The 19,535-nt window shown below is 44.0% G+C and overlaps 1 protein-coding gene across 1 annotated transcript in view; it reads right to left on the bottom strand.

The window, feature by feature from the left end:
- Positions 1-19,535, bottom strand: part of LOC127929552 (bifunctional heparan sulfate N-deacetylase/N-sulfotransferase 4-like) — a gene marked incomplete at its 3' end in the record, with an annotated part of 95,677 nt that overhangs the window by 35,832 nt on the left and 40,310 nt on the right. The window contains exon 5 of the mRNA XM_052517469.1: positions 9,670-9,757. Within this exon, the coding sequence (XP_052373429.1) occupies positions 9,670-9,757 (88 nt within the window). The remainder of the gene's footprint in view (positions 1-9,669; positions 9,758-19,535) is intronic.

Here is a 19,535-nt window from a genome sequence, read left to right as displayed (position 1 = left end):
TTATATGACTGGTTCTGACAGTAGTTATATGACTGGTTCTGACAGTAGTTATATGACTGGTTCTGACAGTAGTTATATGACTGGTTCTGACAGTAGTTATATGACTGGTTCTGACAGTCTGGTTCTGACTGGTTCTGTAGTTATATGACTGGTTCTGACAGTAGTTATATGACTGGTTCTGACAGTAGTTATATGACTGGTTCTGACTGGTTCTGTCAGTTTATATGACTGGTTCTGACTGGTTCTGTCAGTAGTTATATGACTGGTTCTGACAGTAGTTATATGACTGGTTCTGACAGTAGTTATATGACTGGTTATATGACTGGTTCTGACAGTAGTTATATGACTGGTTCTGACTGGTTATATGACTGGTTCTGACAGTAGTTATATGACTGGTTCTGACTGTAGTTATATGACTGGTTCTGTCAGTAGTTATATGACTGGTTCTGACTGGTTATGACTGGTTCTGACTGTAGTTATATGACTGGTTCTGACAGTAGTTATATGACTGGTTCTGACAGTAGTTATATGACTGGTTCTGACTGGTTCTGTCAGTAGTTATATGACTGGTTCTGACTGGTTCTGACAGTAGTTATATGGTTCTGACTGGTTCTGACAGTAGTTATATGACTGGTTCTGACTTTATATGACTAGTTATATGACTGGTTCTGTCAGTAGTTATATGACTGGTTCTGACTGGTTCTGACTGGTTCTGACAGTTTATATGACTGGTTCTGACAGTAGTTATATGACTGGTTCTGGTTCAGTAGTTATATGACTGGTTCTGACTGGTTCTGACAGTAGTTATATGACTGGTTCTGACTGGTTCTGACAGTAGTTATATGACTGGTTCTGACAGTAGTTATATGACTGGTTCTGACTGGTTCTGACAGTAGTTATATGACTTTCTGATAGTGACTGGTTCTGGTTCTGACAGTAGTTATATGACTGGTTCTGACAGTAGTTATATGACTGGTTCTGACAGTAGTTATATGACTGGTTCTGACAGTAGTTATATGACTGGTTCTGACTGGTTCTGTCAGTAGTTATATGACTGGTTCTGACTGGTTCTGACAGTAGTTATATGACTGGTTCTGACTGGTTCTGACTGTAGTTATATGACTGGTTCTGACAGTAGTTATATGACTGGTTCTGACTGGTTCTGACAGTAGTTATATGACTGGTTCTGACAGTAGTTATATGACTGGTTCTGACTGGTTCTGACAGTAGTTATATGACTGGTTCTGACAGTAGTTATATGACTGGTTCTGACAGTAGTTATATGACTGGTTCTGACTGGTTCTGACTGGTTCTGACAGTAGTTATATGACTGGTTCTGACTGGTTCTGACAGTAGTTATATGACTGGTTCTGACTGGTTCTGTCAGTTTATATGACTGGTTCTGACTGTAGTTATATGACTGGTTCTGACTGGTTCTGAGTAGTTATATGACTGGTTCTGACAGTAGTTATATGACTGGTTCTGACTGGTTCTGACAGTAGTTATATTATATGACTGGTTCTGACTGGTTCTGACAGTAGTTATATGACTGGTTCTGACTGGTTCTGTAGTAGTTATATGACTGGTTCTGACAGTAGTTATATGACTGGTTCTGACAGTAGTTATATGACTGGTTCTGACTGGTTCTGACAGTAGTTATATGACTGGTTCTGACAGTAGTTATATGACTGGTTCTGACTGGTTCTGAGTAGTTATATGACTGGTTCTGACAGTAGTTATATGACTGGTTCTGACTGGTTCAGTAGTTATATGACTGGTTCTGACAGTAGTTATATGACTGGTTATATGACTGGTTCTGACAGTAGTTATATGACTGGTTCTGACAGTAGTTATATGACTGGTTCTGACTGTAGTTATATGACTGGTTCTGACAGTAGTTATATGACTGGTTCTCTGACTGGTTCTGACAGTAGTTATATGACTGGTTCTGACAGTAGTTATATGACTGGTTCTGACAGTAGTTATATGACTGGTTCTGACTGGTTCTGACAGTAGTTATATGACTGGTTCTGACAGTAGTTATATGACTGGTTCTGACTGACTGTTCTGACAGTAGTTATATGACTGGTTCTGGTTCTGACAGTAGTTATATGACTGGTTCTGACTGGTTCTGACTGGTTCAGTAGTTATATGACTGGTTCTGACAGTAGTTATATGACTGGTTCTGACTGGTTCTGACAGTAGTTATATGACTGGTTCTGTCAGTAGTTATATGACTGGTTCTGACAGTAGTTATATGACTGGTTCTGACAGTAGTTATATGACTGGTTCTGACAGTAGTTATATGACTGGTTCTGACAGTAGTTATATGACTGGTTCTGACAGTAGTTATATGACTGGTTCTGACTGGTTCTGACAGTAGTTATATGACTGGTTCTGACAGTAGTTATATGACTGGTTCTGACAGTAGTTATATGACTGGTTCTGACAGTAGTTATATGACTGGTTCTGACAGTAGTTATATGACTGGTTCTGACAGTAGTTATATGACTGGTTCTGACAGTAGTTATATGACTGGTTCTGACTGGTTCTGACAGTAGTTATATGACTGGTTCTGACAGTAGTTATATGACTGGTTCTGACAGTAGTTATATGACTGGTTCTGACTGGTTCTGAGTAGTTATATGACTGGTTCTGTCAGTAGTTATATGACTGGTTCTGACAGTAGTTATATGACTGGTTCTGACAGTAGTTATATGACTGGTTCTGACAGTAGTTATATGACTGGTTCTGACTGGTTCTGACAGTAGTTATATGACTGGTTCTGACAGTAGTTATATGACTGGTTCTGACTGTAGTTATATGACTGGTTCTGACAGTAGTTATATGACTGGTTCTGACAGTAGTTATATGACTGGTTCTGACAGTAGTTATATGACTGGTTCTGACAGTAGTTATATGACTGGTTCTGTCAGTAGTTATATGACTGGTTCTGACAGTAGTTATATGACTGGTTCTGACAGTAGTTATATGACTGGTTCTGTCAGTAGTTATATGACTGGTTCTGACAGTAGTTATATGACTGGTTCTGACTGGTTCTGAGTAGTTATATGACTGGTTCTGACAGTAGTTATATGACTGGTTCTGGTTCTGTCAGTAGTTATATGACTGGTTCTGACAGTAGTTATATGACTGGTTCTGACAGTAGTTATATGACTGGTTCTGACTGGTTCTGACAGTAGTTATATGACTGGTTCTGACAGTAGTTATATGACTGGTTCTGTCAGTAGTTATATGACTGGTTCTGACAGTAGTTATATGACTGGTTCTGACAGTAGTTATATGACTGGTTCTGACTGGTTCTGACAGTAGTTATATGACTGGTTCTGACTGGTTCTGACAGTAGTTATATGACTGGTTCTGACTGGTTCTGACAGTAGTTATATGACTGGTTCTGACTGGTTCTGTCAGTAGTTATATGACTGGTTCTGACTGGTTCTGACAGTAGTTATATGACTGGTTCTGACAGTAGTTATATGACTGGTTCTGACAGTAGTTATATGACTGGTTCTGACTGGTAGTTTATATGACTGGTTCTGACAGTAGTTATATGACTGGTTCTGACAGTAGTTATATGACTGGTTCTGACTGGTTCTGACTGGTTCTGACTGTAGTTATATGACTGGTTCTGTCAGTAGTTATATGACTGGTTCTGACAGTAGTTATATGACTGGTTTATATGACTGGTTGACTGGTTCTGACTGGTTCTGAGTTATATATGACTGGTTCTGACAGTAGTTATATGACTGGTTCTGACAGTTTATATGACTGGTTCTGACAGTAGTTATATGACTGGTTCTGAGTAGTTATATGACTGGTTCTGTCAGTAGTTATATGACTGGTTCTGACAGTAGTTATATGACTGGTTCTGTCAGTAGTTATGACTGGTCAGTAGTTATATGACTGGTTCTGTCAGTAGTTATATGACTGGTTCTGACAGTAGTTATATGACTGGTTCTGACAGTAGTTATATGACTGGTTCTGACTGGTTCTGACAGTAGTTATATGACTGGTTCTGACTGGTTCTGACAGTAGTTATATGACTGGTTCTGACAGTAGTTATATGACTGGTTCTGACAGTAGTTATATGACTGGTTCTGACAGTAGTTATATGACTGGTTCTGACTGGTTCTGACAGTAGTTATATGACTGGTTCTGACAGTAGTTATATGACTGGTTCTGACTGGTTCTGACAGTAGTTATATGACTGGTTCTGACTGGTTCTGTCAGTAGTTATATGACTGGTTCTGACTGGTTCTGAGTAGTTATATGACTGGTTCTGACAGTAGTTATATGACTGGTTCTGTCAGTAGTTATATGACTGGTTCTGAGTAGTTATATGACTGGTTCTGTCAGTAGTTATATGACTGGTTCTGACAGTAGTTATATGACTGGTTCTGACAGTAGTTATATGACTGGTTCTGACAGTAGTTATATGACTGGTTCTGACTGGTTCTGACAGTAGTTATATGACTGGTTCTGACAGTAGTTATATGACTGGTTCTGACTGGTTCTGACAGTAGTTATATGACTGGTTCTGACTGGTTCTGTCAGTAGTTATATGACTGGTTCTGACAGTAGTTATATGACTGGTTCTGACTGGTTCTGTTATATGACTGGTTTTGACAGTAGTTATATGACTGGTTCTGACAGTAGTTATATGACTGGTTCTGACAGTAGTTATATGACTGGTTCTGACAGTAGTTATATGACTGGTTCTGACAGTAGTTATATGACTGGTTCTGACTGGTTCTGACAGTAGTTATATGACTGGTTCTGACAGTAGTTATATGACTGGTTCTGACTGGTTCTGACAGTAGTTATATGACTGGTTCTGACTGGTTCTGTCAGTAGTTATATGACTGGTTCTGACTGGTTCTGACAGTAGTTATATGACTGGTTCTGACAGTAGTTATATGACTGGTTCTGTCAGTAGTTATATGACTGGTTCTGACAGTAGTTATATGACTGGTTCTGACAGTAGTTATATGACTGGTTCTGACAGTAGTTATATGACTGGTTCTGACAGTAGTTATATGACTGGTTCTGTCAGTAGTTATATGACTGGTTCTGTCAGTAGTTATATGACTGGTTCTGTCAGTAGTTATATGACTGGTTCTGACAGTAGTTATATGACTGGTTCTGACAGTAGTTATATGACTGGTTCTGACAGTAGTTATATGACTGGTTCTGACAGTAGTTATATGACTGGTTCTGACAGTAGTTATATGACTGGTTCTGACAGTAGTTATATGACTGGTTCTGACAGTAGTTATATGACTGGTTCTGACAGTAGTTATATGACTGGTTCTGACAGTAGTTATATGACTGGTTCTGACAGTAGTTATATGACTGGTTCTGTTATATGAGTAGTTATATGACTGGTTCTGACTGGTTCTGACAGTAGTTATATGACTGGTTCTGACAGTAGTTATATGACTGGTTCTGACAGTAGTTATATGACTGGTTCTGACAGTAGTTATATGACTGGTTCTGACAGTAGTTATATGACTGGTTCTGACAGTAGTTATATGACTGGTTCTGTCAGTAGTTATATGACTGGTTCTGACAGTAGTTATATGACTGGTTCTGACTGGTTCTGACAGTAGTTATATGACTGGTTCTGACAGTAGTTATATGACTGGTTCTGACAGTAGTTATATGACTGGTTCTGACAGTAGTTATATGACTGGTTCTGACTGGTTCTGACAGTAGTTATATGACTGGTTCTGACAGTAGTTATATGACTGGTTCTGACAGTAGTTATATGACTGGTTCTGACTGGTTCTGGTTCTGACTGGTTCTGACAGTAGTTATATGACTGGTTCTGACAGTAGTTATATGACTGGTTCTGTCAGTAGTTATATGACTGGTTCTGACAGTAGTTATATGACTGGTTCTGACAGTAGTTATATGACTGGTTCTGACTGGTTCTGACAGTAGTTATATGACTGGTTCTGACTGGTTCTGACAGTAGTTATATGACTGGTTCTGACTGGTTCTGACAGTAGTTATATGACTGGTTCTGACAGTAGTTATATGACTGGTTCTGACTGGTTCTGAGTAGTTATATGACTGGTTCTGACTGGTTCTGACAGTAGTTATATGACTGGTTCTGACAGTAGTTATATGACTGGTTCTGACAGTAGTTATATGACTGGTTCTGACAGTAGTTATATGACTGGTTCTGACTGGTTCTGTCAGTAGTTATATGACTGGTTCTGACAGTAGTTATATGACTGGTTCTGACAGTAGTTATATGACTGGTTCTGACAGTAGTTATATGTGGTTCTGTCTGAGTAGTTATATGACTGGTTCTGACAGTAGTTATATGACTGGTTCTGACTGGTTCTGAGTAGTTATATGACTGGTTCTGACTGGTTCTGACAGTAGTTATATGACTGGTTCTGACAGTAGTTATATGACTGGTTCTGTCAGTAGTTATATGACTGGTTCTGACAGTAGTTCTGACTGGTTCTGACAGTAGTTATATGACTGGTTCTGACTGGTTCTGTCAGTAGTTCTGACTGGTTCTGACAGTAGTTATATGACTGGTTCTGACTGGTTCTGTCAGTAGTTATATGACTGGTTCTGACAGTAGTTATATGACTGGTTCTGACAGTAGTTATATGACTGGTTCTGACAGTAGTTATATGACTGGTTCTGACTGGTTCTGACAGTAGTTATATGACTGGTTCTGACTGGTTCTGACAGTAGTTATATGACTGGTTCTGACAGTAGTTATATGACTGGTTCTGTCAGTAGTTATATGACTGGTTCTGACAGTAGTTATATGACTGGTTCTGACAGTAGTTATATGACTGGTTCTGACAGTAGTTATATGACTGGTTCTGACAGTAGTTATATGACTGGTTCTGACTGGTTATATGTGGTCTGACTGGTTCTGACAGTAGTTATATGACTGGTTCTGTCAGTAGTTATATGACTGGTTCTGACAGTAGTTATATGACTGGTTCTGACTGGTTCTGTCAGTAGTTATATGACTGGTTCTGACATAGTGACTGGTTCTGACAGTAGTTATATGACTGGTTCTGACTAGTTATATGACTGGTTCTGAGTTATATGACTGGTTCTGACTGGTTCTGACAGTAGTTATATGACTGGTTCTGACTGGTTCTGACAGTAGTTATATGACTGGTTCTGACTGGTTCTGACAGTAGTTATATGACTGGTTCTGACAGTAGTTATATGACTGGTTCTGACAGTAGTTATATGACTGGTTCTGACTGGTTCTGACAGTAGTTATATGACTGGTTCTGACTGGTTCTGACAGTAGTTATATGACTGGTTCTGACAGTAGTTATATGACTGGTTCTGACAGTAGTTATATGACTGGTTCTGACTGGTTCTGACAGTAGTTATATGACTGGTTCTGACTGGTTCTGTCAGTAGTTATATGACTGGTTCTGTCAGTAGTTCTGACTGGTTCTGACAGTAGTTATATGACTGGTTCTGACTGGTTCTGAGTTATATGACTGGTTCTGACTGACTGGTTCTGTCAGTTTATATGACTGGTTCTGACTGGTTCTGTTATATGACAGTAGTTATATGACTGGTTCTGACAGTAGTTATATGACTGGTTCTGGTTCAGTAGTTATATGACTGGTTCTGACTGGTTCTGACAGTAGTTATATGACTGGTTCTGACTGGTTCTGACAGTAGTTATATGACTGGTTCTGACAGTAGTTATATGACTGGTTCTGACTGGTTCTGACAGTAGTTATATGACTGGTTCTGACTGGTTCTGACAGTAGTTATATGACTGGTTCTGACTGGTTCTGACTGGTTCTGTCAGTAGTTATATGACTGGTTCTGTCAGTAGTTATATGACTGGTTCTGACTGGTTCTGACAGTAGTTATATGACTGGTTCTGACAGTAGTTATATGACTGGTTCTGACTGGTTCTGTCAGTAGTTATATGACTGGTTCTGACTGGTTCTGACAGTAGTTATATGACTGGTTCTGACTGGTTCTGACAGTAGTTATATGACTGGTTCTGACTGGTTCTGTCAGTAGTTATATGACTGGTTCTGACTGGTTCTGACAGTAGTTATATGACTGGTTCTGTCAGTAGTTATATGACTGGTTCTGACTGGTTCTGACAGTAGTTATATGACTGGTTCTGACTGGTTCTGACAGTAGTTATATGACTGGTTCTGACTGGTTCTGACAGTAGTTATATGACTGGTTCTGTCAGTAGTTATATGACTGGTTCTGACAGTAGTTATATGACTGGTTCTGACAGTAGTTATATGACTGGTTCTGACTGGTTCTGACAGTAGTTATATGACTGGTTCTGACAGTAGTTATATGACTGGTTCTGTCAGTAGTTATATGACTGGTTCTGACAGTAGTTATATGACTGGTTCTGACTGGTTCTGACAGTAGTTATATGACTGGTTCTGTCAGTAGTTATATGACTGGTTCTGACTGGTTCTGTCAGTAGTTATATGACTGGTTCTGACAGTAGTTATATGACTGGTTCTGTCAGTAGTTATATGACTGGTTCTGACTGGTTCTGACAGTAGTTATATGACTGGTTCTGACAGTAGTTATATGACTGGTTCTGACAGTAGTTATATGACTGGTTCTGACTGGTTCTGTCAGTAGTTATATGACTGGTTCTGAGTAGTTATATGACTGGTTCTGACAGTAGTTATATGACTGGTTCTGACAGTAGTTATATGACTGGTTCTGACTGGTTCTGACAGTAGTTATATGACTGGTTCTGACTGGTTCTGACAGTAGTTATATGACTGGTTCTGACAGTAGTTATATGACTGGTTCTGTCAGTAGTTATATGACTGGTTCTGACAGTAGTTATATGACTGGTTCTGACAGTAGTTATATGACTGGTTCTGTCAGTAGTTATATGACTGGTTCTGACTGGTTCTGACAGTAGTTATATGACTGGTTCTGACTGGTTATATGACTGGTTCTGACAGTAGTTATATGACTGGTTCTGACTGGTTCTGTCAGTAGTTATATGACTGGTTCTGACAGTAGTTATATGACTGGTTCTGACTGGTTCTGGTAGTTATATGACTGGTTCTGACAGTAGTTATATGACTGGTTCTGACTGGTTCTGACAGTAGTTATATGACTGGTTCTGACTTATATGACTGGTTCTGACAGTAGTTATATGTGGTTCTGACTGGTTCTGACAGTAGTTATATGACTGGTTCTGACAGTAGTTATATGTGGTAGTTATATGACTGGTTCTGACTGGTTCTGTAGTTTATATGACTGGTTCTGGTTCTGACTGGTTCTGACAGTAGTTATATGACTGGTTCTGACTGTAGTTATATGACTGGTTCTGTCAGTAGTTATATGACTGGTTCTGACAGTAGTTATATGACTGGTTCTGACTGGTTCTGACAGTAGTTATATGACTGGTTCTGACTGGTTCTGACAGTAGTTATATGACTGGTTCTGACAGTAGTTATATGACTGGTTCTGACTGGTTCTGACAGTAGTTATATGACTGGTTCTGACTGGTTCTGACTGGTTCTGTCAGTAGTTATATGACTGGTTCTGACTGGTTCTGACAGTAGTTATATGACTGGTAACTGTCTCTATATAATTACTGTCCTTCATATGATAGAACATTGTAACATTGTACTGTACCTGTATGGTAGAACTTTCCAGAGAAGCCCAGATTAAAGGTGAAGTTGGTGATTTGAGATCTCAGCTGGTTCTGAGTGTCCAGGAGGGCCTGGAGAAAGAGAGAGAGAGTTGTGTTAGATTTGTAATATGATCTCTTCTAAATGTCTGAGTGTTCTAAATGTCCGGGTGTTCTAAATGTCTGGGTGTTATAAATGTCTGAGTGTTCTAAATGTCCGGGTGTTCTAAATGTCTGGGTGTTCTAAATGTCTGGGTGTTCTAAATGTCTGAGTGTTCTAAATGTCCGGGTGTTCTAAATGTCTGGGTGTTCTAAATGTCTGAGTGTTCTAAATGTCTGGGTGTTCTAAATGTCTGAGTGTTCTAAATGTCTGGGTGTTCTAAATATCTGAGTGTTCTAAATGTCTGAGTTTTCTAAATATCTGGGTGTTCCAAATATCTGGGTGTTCCAAATATCTGGGTGTTCTAAATGTCTGGGTGTTCTAAATGTCTGAGTGTTCTAAATGTCTGAGTGTTTTAAATGTCTGGGTGTTTTAAATGTCTGGGTGTTAAATGTCTGAGTGTTTTAAATGTCTGAGTGTTCTAAATGTCTGGGTGTTCTAAATGTCTGAGTGTTCTAAATGTCTGGGTGTTCTAAATGTCTGGGTGTTCTAAATGTCTGAGTGTTCGATATGTCTGAGTGTTTTAAATGTCTGGGTGTTCTAAATGTCTGGGTGTTTTAAATGTCTGGGTGTTCTAAATGTCTGGGTGTTTTAAATGTCTGGGTGTTATAAATGTCTGGGTGTTATACATGTCTGGGTGTTATAAATGTCTGAGTGTTTTAAATGTCTGAGTGTTATAAATGTCTGAGTGTTCTAAATGTCTGGGTGTTTTAAATGTCTGGGTGTTTTAAATGTCTGGGTGTTCTAAATGTCTGAGTGTTCTAAATGTCTGGGTGTTTTAAATGTCTGGATGTTATAAATGTCTGAGTGTTCTAAATGTCTGAGTGTTCTAAATGTCTGGGTGTTATAAATGTCTGAGTGTTCTAAATGTCTGAATTTTCTAAATGTCTGGGTGTTCTAAATGTCTGAGTGTTATACATGTCTGAGTGTTCTAAATGTCTGGGTGTTTTAAATTTCTGAGTGTTCTAAATGTCTGAGTGTTCTAAATGTCTGAGTGTTCTAAATGTCTGGGTGTTCTAAATGTCTGGGTGTTCTAAATGTCTGGGTGTTTTAAATGTCTGGATGTTATAAATGTCTGAGTGTTCTAAATGTCTGAGTGTTCTAAATGTCTGGGTGTTATAAATGTCTGAGTGTTCTAAATGTCTGAATGTTCTAAATGTCTGGGTGTTCTAAATGTCTGAGTGTTCTAAATGTCTGGGTGTTCTAAATGTCTGAGTGTTTTAAATGTCTGAGTGTTCTAAATGTCTGAGTGTTCTAAATGTCTGGGTGTTATAAATGTCTGAGTTTTCTAAATGTCTGGGTGTTCTAAATGTCTGAGTGTTCTAAATGTCTGAGTGTTCTAAATGTCTGGGTGTTTTAAATGTCTGGGTGTTCTAAATGTCTGGGTGTTCTAAATGTCTGAGTGTTCTAAATGTCTGGGTGTTCTAAATGTCTGAGTGTTCTAAATGTCTGAGTGTTCTAAATGTCTGAGTGTTCTAAATGTCTGGGTGTTCTAAATGTCTGAGTGTTCTAAATGTCTGGGTGTTCTAAATGTCTGAGTGTTTTAAATGTCTGAGTGTTCTAAATGTCTGAGTGTTCTAAATGTCTGGGTGTTATAAATGTCTGAGTGTTCTAAATGTCTGGGTGTTCTAAATGTCTGAGTGTTCTAAATGTCTGAGTGTTCTAAATGTCTGAGTGTTCTAAATGTCTGGGTGTTCTAAATGTCTGGGTGTTCTAAATGTCTGGGTGTTTTAAATGTCTGGGTGTTATAAATGTCTGGGTGTTCTAAATGTCTGAGTGTTCTAAATGTCTGAGTGTTCTAAATGTCTGAGTGTTCTAAATGTCTGGGTGTTCTAAATGTCTGGGTGTTCTAAATGTCTGGGTGTTTTAAATGTCTGGGTGTTATAAATGTCTGGGTGTTCTAAATGTCTGAGTGTTCTAAATGTCTGGGTGTTATAAATGTCTGAGTGTTTTAAATGTCTGGGTGTTATAAATGTCTGAGTGTTCTAAATGTCTGGGTGTTCTAAATGTCTGAGTGTTCGATATGTCTGAGTGTGTTACATTCTCCTACATTCATTTTACATTTCCACAACCTTCAAAGTTCCTTTCAAATGATACCAATAATATGCATAGTTAAATAAAGGTTACATTTGAAATAATAAAAAATAATATCAGGCAGTTAGATTTGGGTGTCATTTTCCTCCCCCTCTCTCTCCTCTCTCTTTCCCCCTTTTCTCCTCTCTTTCCCCTTCCCTCCTCTCCCCTCTCTCCCCTCTCTCTCCTCTCTCTCCTCTCTCTTTCCCCCTATCTCTTTCCTCTCCCCTCGCTCTCATCTCTCTCCTCTCTCCTTTCTCTCCTCTCTTTCCCCTTCCCTCCTCTTCCCTCTCTTCTTTTCTCTCTCCTCCCCTTTCTCTCCTCTCTCTTTCCCCTTCCCTCCTCTCCCCTCTCTTCTTTCTCTCCCCCTCTCCTCTCTCTTTTCCCTTCCCTCCTCTCCCCTCTCTTCTCTCTCTCCCCCTCTCCTCTCTCTTTCCCCTTCCCTCCTCTCCCCTCTCTTCTCTCTCTCCCCCTCTCCTCTCTCTCTCCCCCCTCTCTCTTCTCTCTTCCTCCTTCTCTCTCATTCTCCTCCCCCTCTCATTCCATTTCCCTCTCCCCCATATTTCTCCTCCCCCTCTACTTCCATACTTCTCTCTGTCAAAATGTCTAATTCTCTGAAGATTTAATTTTTTTATTTATTTTTTAATCTCCTCTCTCCATCTATCCCCGTCTCTCTCTCTCTCTCAACGTCTGTCTCTCCTCTCTCCATCTATCCCCGTCTCTCTCTCTATCTCTCAGTCTGTCTCTCTCCTCTCTCCATCTATCCCTGTCTCTCTCTCCATCTATCCCCGTCTCTCTCTCTCTCAACGTCTGTCTCTCCTCTCTCCATCTATCCCCGTCTCTCTCTCTATCTCTCAGTCTGTCTCTCTCCTCTCTCCATCTATCCCTGTCTCTCTCTCCATCTATCCCCGTCTCTCTCTCTCTCTCTCCTCCCCTTTCTCTCCATCTATCCCCGTCTCTCTATCTCTCAACGTCTGTCTCTCCTCTCTCCATCTATCCCCGTCTCTCTCTCTATCTCTCAGTCTGTCTCTCTCCTCTCTCCATCTATCCCTGTCTCTCTCTCCATCTATCCCCGTCTCTCTCTCCATCTATCCCCGTCTCTCTCTCGATCTATCCCTCTCCTCTCTCTCTCTCTCTCTCTCTCTCTCTCTCTCTCTCTCTCTCTCTCTCTCTCTCTCTCTCTCTCTCTCTCTCTCTCTCTCTCTCTCTCTCTCTCTCTCTCTGTGTCTGTTCCCCCCTCCCTCCCTCACCCCCCCCCCTCTCTCCAAGGTCCTAGATGTTCAGGTCATATTTCTGATGCATTATAGGAAAAATGTCAAACACTGACAGGTAGTGACATTCTAATCTACAGAGCTAAGCAAACACACACACACACACACACACACACACACACACACACACACACACACACACACACACACACACACACACACACACACACACACACACACACACACACACACACACACACACACACACACACACACACACACACACCTTTCTCCCCAGAGTGCAGGCTGTGTGGTGTCAGGATCAATGCAGTGAGCCAAACAAAAGGCCCTGGTCTCAGACACACTGCAGAGCAACACACCTCTCCCCTGTCACACACACACACCTCTCCCCTGTCACACACACACACACACACACACCTCTCCCCTGTCACACACACACACACACACCTCTCCCCTGTCACACACACACACACACACCTCTCCCCTGACACACACACCTCTCCCCTGTCACACACACACACACACACTCTCCCCTGTCACACACACCTCTCCCCTGTCACACACACACACACACACCTCTCCCCTGTCACACACACCTCTCCCCTGTCACACACACACACACCTCTCCCCTGTCACACACACACCTCTCCCCTGTCACACACACACACACACACACACACACACACACACACACACACACACACACACCTCTCCCCTGTCACACACACACACACACCTCTCCCCTGTCACACACACACACCTCTCCCCTGTCACACACACACCTCTCCCCTGTCACACACACACCTCTCCTCTGTCACACACACCTCTCCCCCCTGTCACACACACACACACCTCTCCCCTGTCACACACACACACCTCTCCCCCCCTGTCACACACGCACCGTTGGGAGACCCCCCCATTTCCTCCTACCTTAACATCCTTGGTGTTCATGGAGCCCCCCCACCCCCTGTTTCCTCCTACCTTAACATCCTTGGTGTTCATGGAGCCCCCCTGTTTCCTCCTACCTTAACATCCTTGGTGTTCATGGAGCCCCCCTGTTTCCTCCTACCTTAACATCCTTGGTGTTCATGGAGCCCCCCTGTTTCCTCCTACCTTAACATCCTTGGTGTTCATGGAGCCCCCCTGTTTCCTCCTACCTTAACATCCTTGGTGTTCATGGAGCCCCCCTGTTTCCTCCTACCTTAACATCCTTGGTGTTCATGGAGCCCCCCTGTTTCCTCCTACCTTAACATCCTTGGTGTTCATGGAGCCCCCCTGTTTCCTCCTACCTTAACATCCTTGGTGTTCATGGAGCCCCCCTGTTTCCTCCTACCTTAACATCCTTGGTGTTCATGGAGCCCCCCCTGTTTCCTCCTACCTTAACATCCTTGGTGTTCATGGAGCCCCCCTGTTTCCTCCTACCTTAACATCCTTGGTGTTCATGGAGCCCCCCTGTTTCCTCCTACCTTAACATCCTTGGTGTTCATGGAGCCCCCCTGTTTCCTCCTACCTTAACATCCTTGGTGTTCATGGAGCCCCCCTGTTTCCTCCTACCTTAACATCCTTGGTGTTCATGGAGCCCCCCCCTGTTTCCTCCTACCTTAACATCCTTGGTGTTCATGGAGCCCCCTGTTTCCTCCTACCTTAACATCCTTGGTGTTCATGGAGCCCCCCTGTTTCCTCCTACCTTAACATCCTTGGTGTTCATGGAGCCCCCCTGTTTCCTCCTACCTTAACATCCTTGGTGTTCATGGAGCCCCCCTGTTTCCTCCTACCTTAACATCCTTGGTGTTCATGGAGCCCCCCTGTTTCCTCCTACCTTAACATCCTTGGTGTTCATGGAGCCCCCCTGTTTCCTCCTACCTTAACATCCTTGGTGTTCATGGAGCCCCCCCTGTTTCCTCCTACCTTAACATCCTTGGTGTTCATGGAGCCCCCCTGTTTCCTCCTACCTTAACATCCTTGGTGTTCATGGAGCCCCCCTGTTTCCTCCTACCTTAACATCCTTGGTGTTCATGGAGCCCCCCTGTTTCCTCCTACCTTAACATCCTTGGTGTTCATGGAGCCCCCCTGTTTCCTCCTACCTTAACATCCTTGGTGTTCATGGAGCCCCCCCCCTGTTTCCTCCTACCTTAACATCCTTGGTGTTCATGGAGCCCCCCTGTTTCCTCCTACCTTAACATCCTTGGTGTTCATGGAGCCCCCTGTTTCCTCCTACCTTAACATCCTTGGTGTTCATGGAGCCCCCCTGTTTCCTCCTACCTTAACATCCTTGGTGTTCATGGAGCCCCCCTGTTTCCTCCTACCTTAACATCCTTGGTGTTCATGGAGCCCCCCTGTTTCCTCCTACCTTAACATCCTTGGTGTTCATGGAGCCCCCCTGTTTCCTCCTACCTTAACATCCTTGGTGTTCATGGAGCCCCCCTGTTTCCTCCTACCTTAACATCCTTGGTGTTCATGGAGCCCCCCTGTTTCCTCCTACCTTAACATCCTTGGTGTTCATGGAGCCCCCCCCCTGTTTCCTCCTACCTTAACATCCTTGGTGTTCATGGAGCCCCCCTGTTTCCTCCTACCTTAACATCCTTGGTGTTCATGGAGCCCCCCTGTTTCCTCCTACCTTAACATCCTTGGTGTTCATGGAGCCCCCCTGTTTCCTCCTACCTTAACATCCTTGGTGTTCATGGAGCCCCCCTGTTTCCTCCTACCTTAACATCCTTGGTGTTCATGGAGCCCCCTGTTTCCTCCTACCTTAACATCCTTGGTGTTCATGGAGCCCCCCTGTTTCCTCCTACCTTAACATCCTTGGTGTTCATGGAGCCCCCCCCTGTTTCCTCCTACCTTAACATCCTTGGTGTTCATGGAGCCCCCCTGTTTCCTCCTACCTTAACATCCTTGGTGTTCATGGAGCCCCCCTGTTTCCTCCTACCTTAACATCCTTGGTGTTCATGGAGCCCCCCTGTTTCCTCCTACCTTAACATCCTTGGTGTTCATGGAGCCCCCCTGTTTCCTCCTACCTTAACATCCTTGGTGTTCATGGAGCCCCCCTGTTTCCTCCTACCTTAACATCCTTGGTGTTCATGGAGCCCCCCTGTTTCCTCCTACCTTAACATCCTTGGTGTTCATGGAGCCCCCCTGTTTCCTCCTACCTTAACATCCTTGGTGTTCATGGAGCCCCCTGTTTCCTCCTACCTTAACATCCTTGGTGTTCATGGAGCCCCCCTGTTTCCTCCTACCTTAACATCCTTGGTGTTCATGGAGCCCCCCTGTTTCCTCCTACCTTAACATCCTTGGTGTTCATGGAGCCCCCCTGTTTCCTCCTACCTTAACATCCTTGGTGTTCATGGAGCCCCCCTGTTTCCTCCTACCTTAACATCCTTGGTGTTCATGGAGCCCCCCTGTTTCCTCCTACCTTAACATCCTTGGTGTTCATGGAGCCCCCCCTGTTTCCTCCTACCTTAACATCCTTGGTGTTCATGGAGCCCCCCTGTTTCCTCCTACCTTAACATCCTTGGTGTTCATGGAGCCCCCCCTACCTGTTTCCTCCTACCTTAACATCCTTGGTGTTCATGGAGCCCCCCTGTTTCCTCCTACCTTAACATCCTTGGTGTTCATGGAGCCCCCCTGTTTCCTCCTACCTTAACATCCTTGGTGTTCATGGAGCCCCCCCCCTGTTTCCTCCTACCTTAACATCCTTGGTGTTCATGGAGCCCCCCTGTTTCCTCCTACCTTAACATCCTTGGTGTTCATGGAGCCCCCCTGTTTCCTCCTACCTTAACATCCTTGGTGTTCATGGAGCCCCCCTGTTTCCTCCTACCTTAACATCCTTGGTGTTCATGGAGCCCCCCTGTTTCCTCCTACCTTAACATCCTTGGTGTTCATGGAGCCCCCCTGTTTCCTCCTACCTTAACATCCTTGGTGTTCATGGAGCCCCCCCCCTGTTTCCTCCTACCTTAACATCCTTGGTGTTCATGGAGCCCCCCTGTTTCCTCCTACCTTAACATCCTTGGTGTTCATGGAGCCCCCCTGTTTCCTCCTACCTTAACATCCTTGGTGTTCATGGAGCCCCCCCTGTTTCCTCCTACCTTAACATCCTTGGTGTTCATGGAGCCCCCCTGTTTCCTCCTACCTTAACATCCTTGGTGTTCATGGAGCCCCCCTGTTTCCTCCTACCTTAACATCCTTGGTGTTCATGGAGCCCCCCCCCTGTTTCCTCCTACCTTAACATCCTTGGTGTTCATGGAGCCCCCCTGTTTCCTCCTACCTTAACATCCTCCTACCCCCTGTTTCCTCCTACCTAACATCCTTGGTGTTCATGGAGCCCCCCTGTTTCCTCCTACCTTAACATCCTTGGTGTTCATGGAGCCCCCCTGTTTCCTCCTACCTTAACATCCTTGGTGTTCATGGAGCCCCCCTGTTTCCTCCTACCTTAACATCCTTGGTGTTCATGGAGCCCCCCTGTTTCCTCCTACCTTAACATCCTTGGTGTTCATGGAGCCCCCCTGTTTCCTCCTACCTTAACATCCTTGGTGTTCATGGAGCCCCCCCTGTTTCCTCCTACCTTAACATCCTTGGTGTTCATGGAGCCCCCCTGTTTCCTCCTACCTTAACATCCTTGGTGTTCATGGAGCCCCCCTACCTTAACATCCTTGTTTCCTCCTACCTTAACATCCTTGGTGTTCATGGAGCCCCCCTGTTTCCTCCTACCTTAACATCCTTGGTGTTCATGGAGCCCCCCTGTTTCCTCCTACCTTAACATCCTTGGTGTTCATGGAGCCCCCCTGTTTCCTCCTACCTTAACATCCTTGGTGTTCATGGAGCCCCCCTGTTTCCTCCTACCTTAACATCCTACCCCCTTTTCCTCCTAACATCCTTGGTGTTCATGGAGCCCCCCCTGTTTCCTCCTACCTTAACATCCTTGGTGTTCATGGAGCCCCCCTGTTTCCTCCTACCTTAACATCCTTGGTGTTCATGGAGCCCCCCCCCTGTTTCCTCCTACCTTAACATCCTTGGTGTTCATGGAGCCCCCCTGTTTCCTCCTACCTTAACATCCTTGGTGTTCATGGAGCCCCCCTGTTTCCTCCTACCTTAACATCCTTGGTGTTCATGGAGCCCCCCTGTTTCCTCCTACCTTAACATCCTTGGTGTTCATGGAGCCCCCCCCCTGTTTCCTCCTACCTACCTAACATCCTTGGTGTTCATGGAGCCCCCCTGTTTCCTCCTACCTTAACATCCTTGGTGTTCATGGAGCCCCCCTGTTTCCTCCTACCTTAACATCCTTGGTGTTCATGGAGCCCCCCCTCCTACCTTAACATCCTTGGTGTTCATGGAGCCCCCCTGTTTCCTCCTACCTTAACATCCTTGGTGTTCATGGAGCCCCCCTGTTTCCTCCTACCTTAACATCCTTGGTGTTCATGGAGCCCCCCTGTTTCCTCCTACCTTAACATCCTTGGTGTTCATGGAGCCCCCCTGTTTCCTCCTACCTTAACATCCTTGGTGTTCATGGAGCCCCCCTGTTTCCTCCTACCTTAACATCCTTGGTGTTCATGGAGCCCCCCCCCTGTTTCCTCCTACCTTAACATCCTTGGTGTTCATGGAGCCCCCCTGTTTCCTCCTACCTTAACATCCTTGGTGTTCATGGAGCCCCCCCTGGTTCCTCCCCCTACCTTAAACATCCTTGGTGTTCATGGAGCCCCCCTGTTTCCTCCTACCTTAACATCCTTGGTGTTCATGGAGCCCCCCTGTTTCCTCCTACCTTAACATCCTTGGTGTTCATGGAGCCCCCCCTGTTTCCTCCTACCTTAACATCCTTGGTGTTCATGGAGCCCCCCTGTTTCCTCCTACCTTAACATCCTTGGTGTTCATGGAGCCCCCCTGTTTCCTCCTACCTTAACATCCTTGGTGTTCATGGAGCCCCCCTGTTTCCTCCTACCTTAACATCCTTGGTGTTCATGGAGCCCCCCTGTTTCCTCCTACCTTAACATCCTTGGTGTTCATGGAGCCCCCCTGTTTCCTCCTACCTTAACATCCTTGGTGTTCATGGAGCCCCCCTGTTTCCTCCTACCTTAACATCCTTGGTGTTCATGGAGCCCCCTGTTTCCTCCTACCTTAACATCCTTGGTGTTCATGGAGCCCCCCTGTTTCCTCCTACCTTAACATCCTTGGTGTTCATGGAGCCCCCCTGTTTCCTCCTACCTTAACATCCTTGGTTTCCTCCCTGTTTCCTTACCATCCTTGGTGTTCATGGAGCCCCCCTGTTTCCTCCTACCTTAACATCCTTGGTGTTCATGGAGCCCCCTGTTTCCCCTACCTTAACATCCTTGTTTCCCCCCCCCTGTTTCCTTAACATCCTTGGTGTTCATGGAGCCCCCCCTGTTTCCTCCTACCTTAACATCCTTGGTGTTCATGG

Source organism: Oncorhynchus keta, unplaced genomic scaffold (genome assembly GCF_023373465.1).
Source record: "Oncorhynchus keta strain PuntledgeMale-10-30-2019 unplaced genomic scaffold, Oket_V2 Un_scaffold_8144_pilon_pilon, whole genome shotgun sequence".
In the NCBI taxonomy this organism is placed as follows: Eukaryota; Metazoa; Chordata; class Actinopteri; order Salmoniformes; family Salmonidae; genus Oncorhynchus; species Oncorhynchus keta.
Note: the sequence above shows the minus strand (reverse complement) of the source record. Positions and strands in the feature narration are given on the sequence as shown.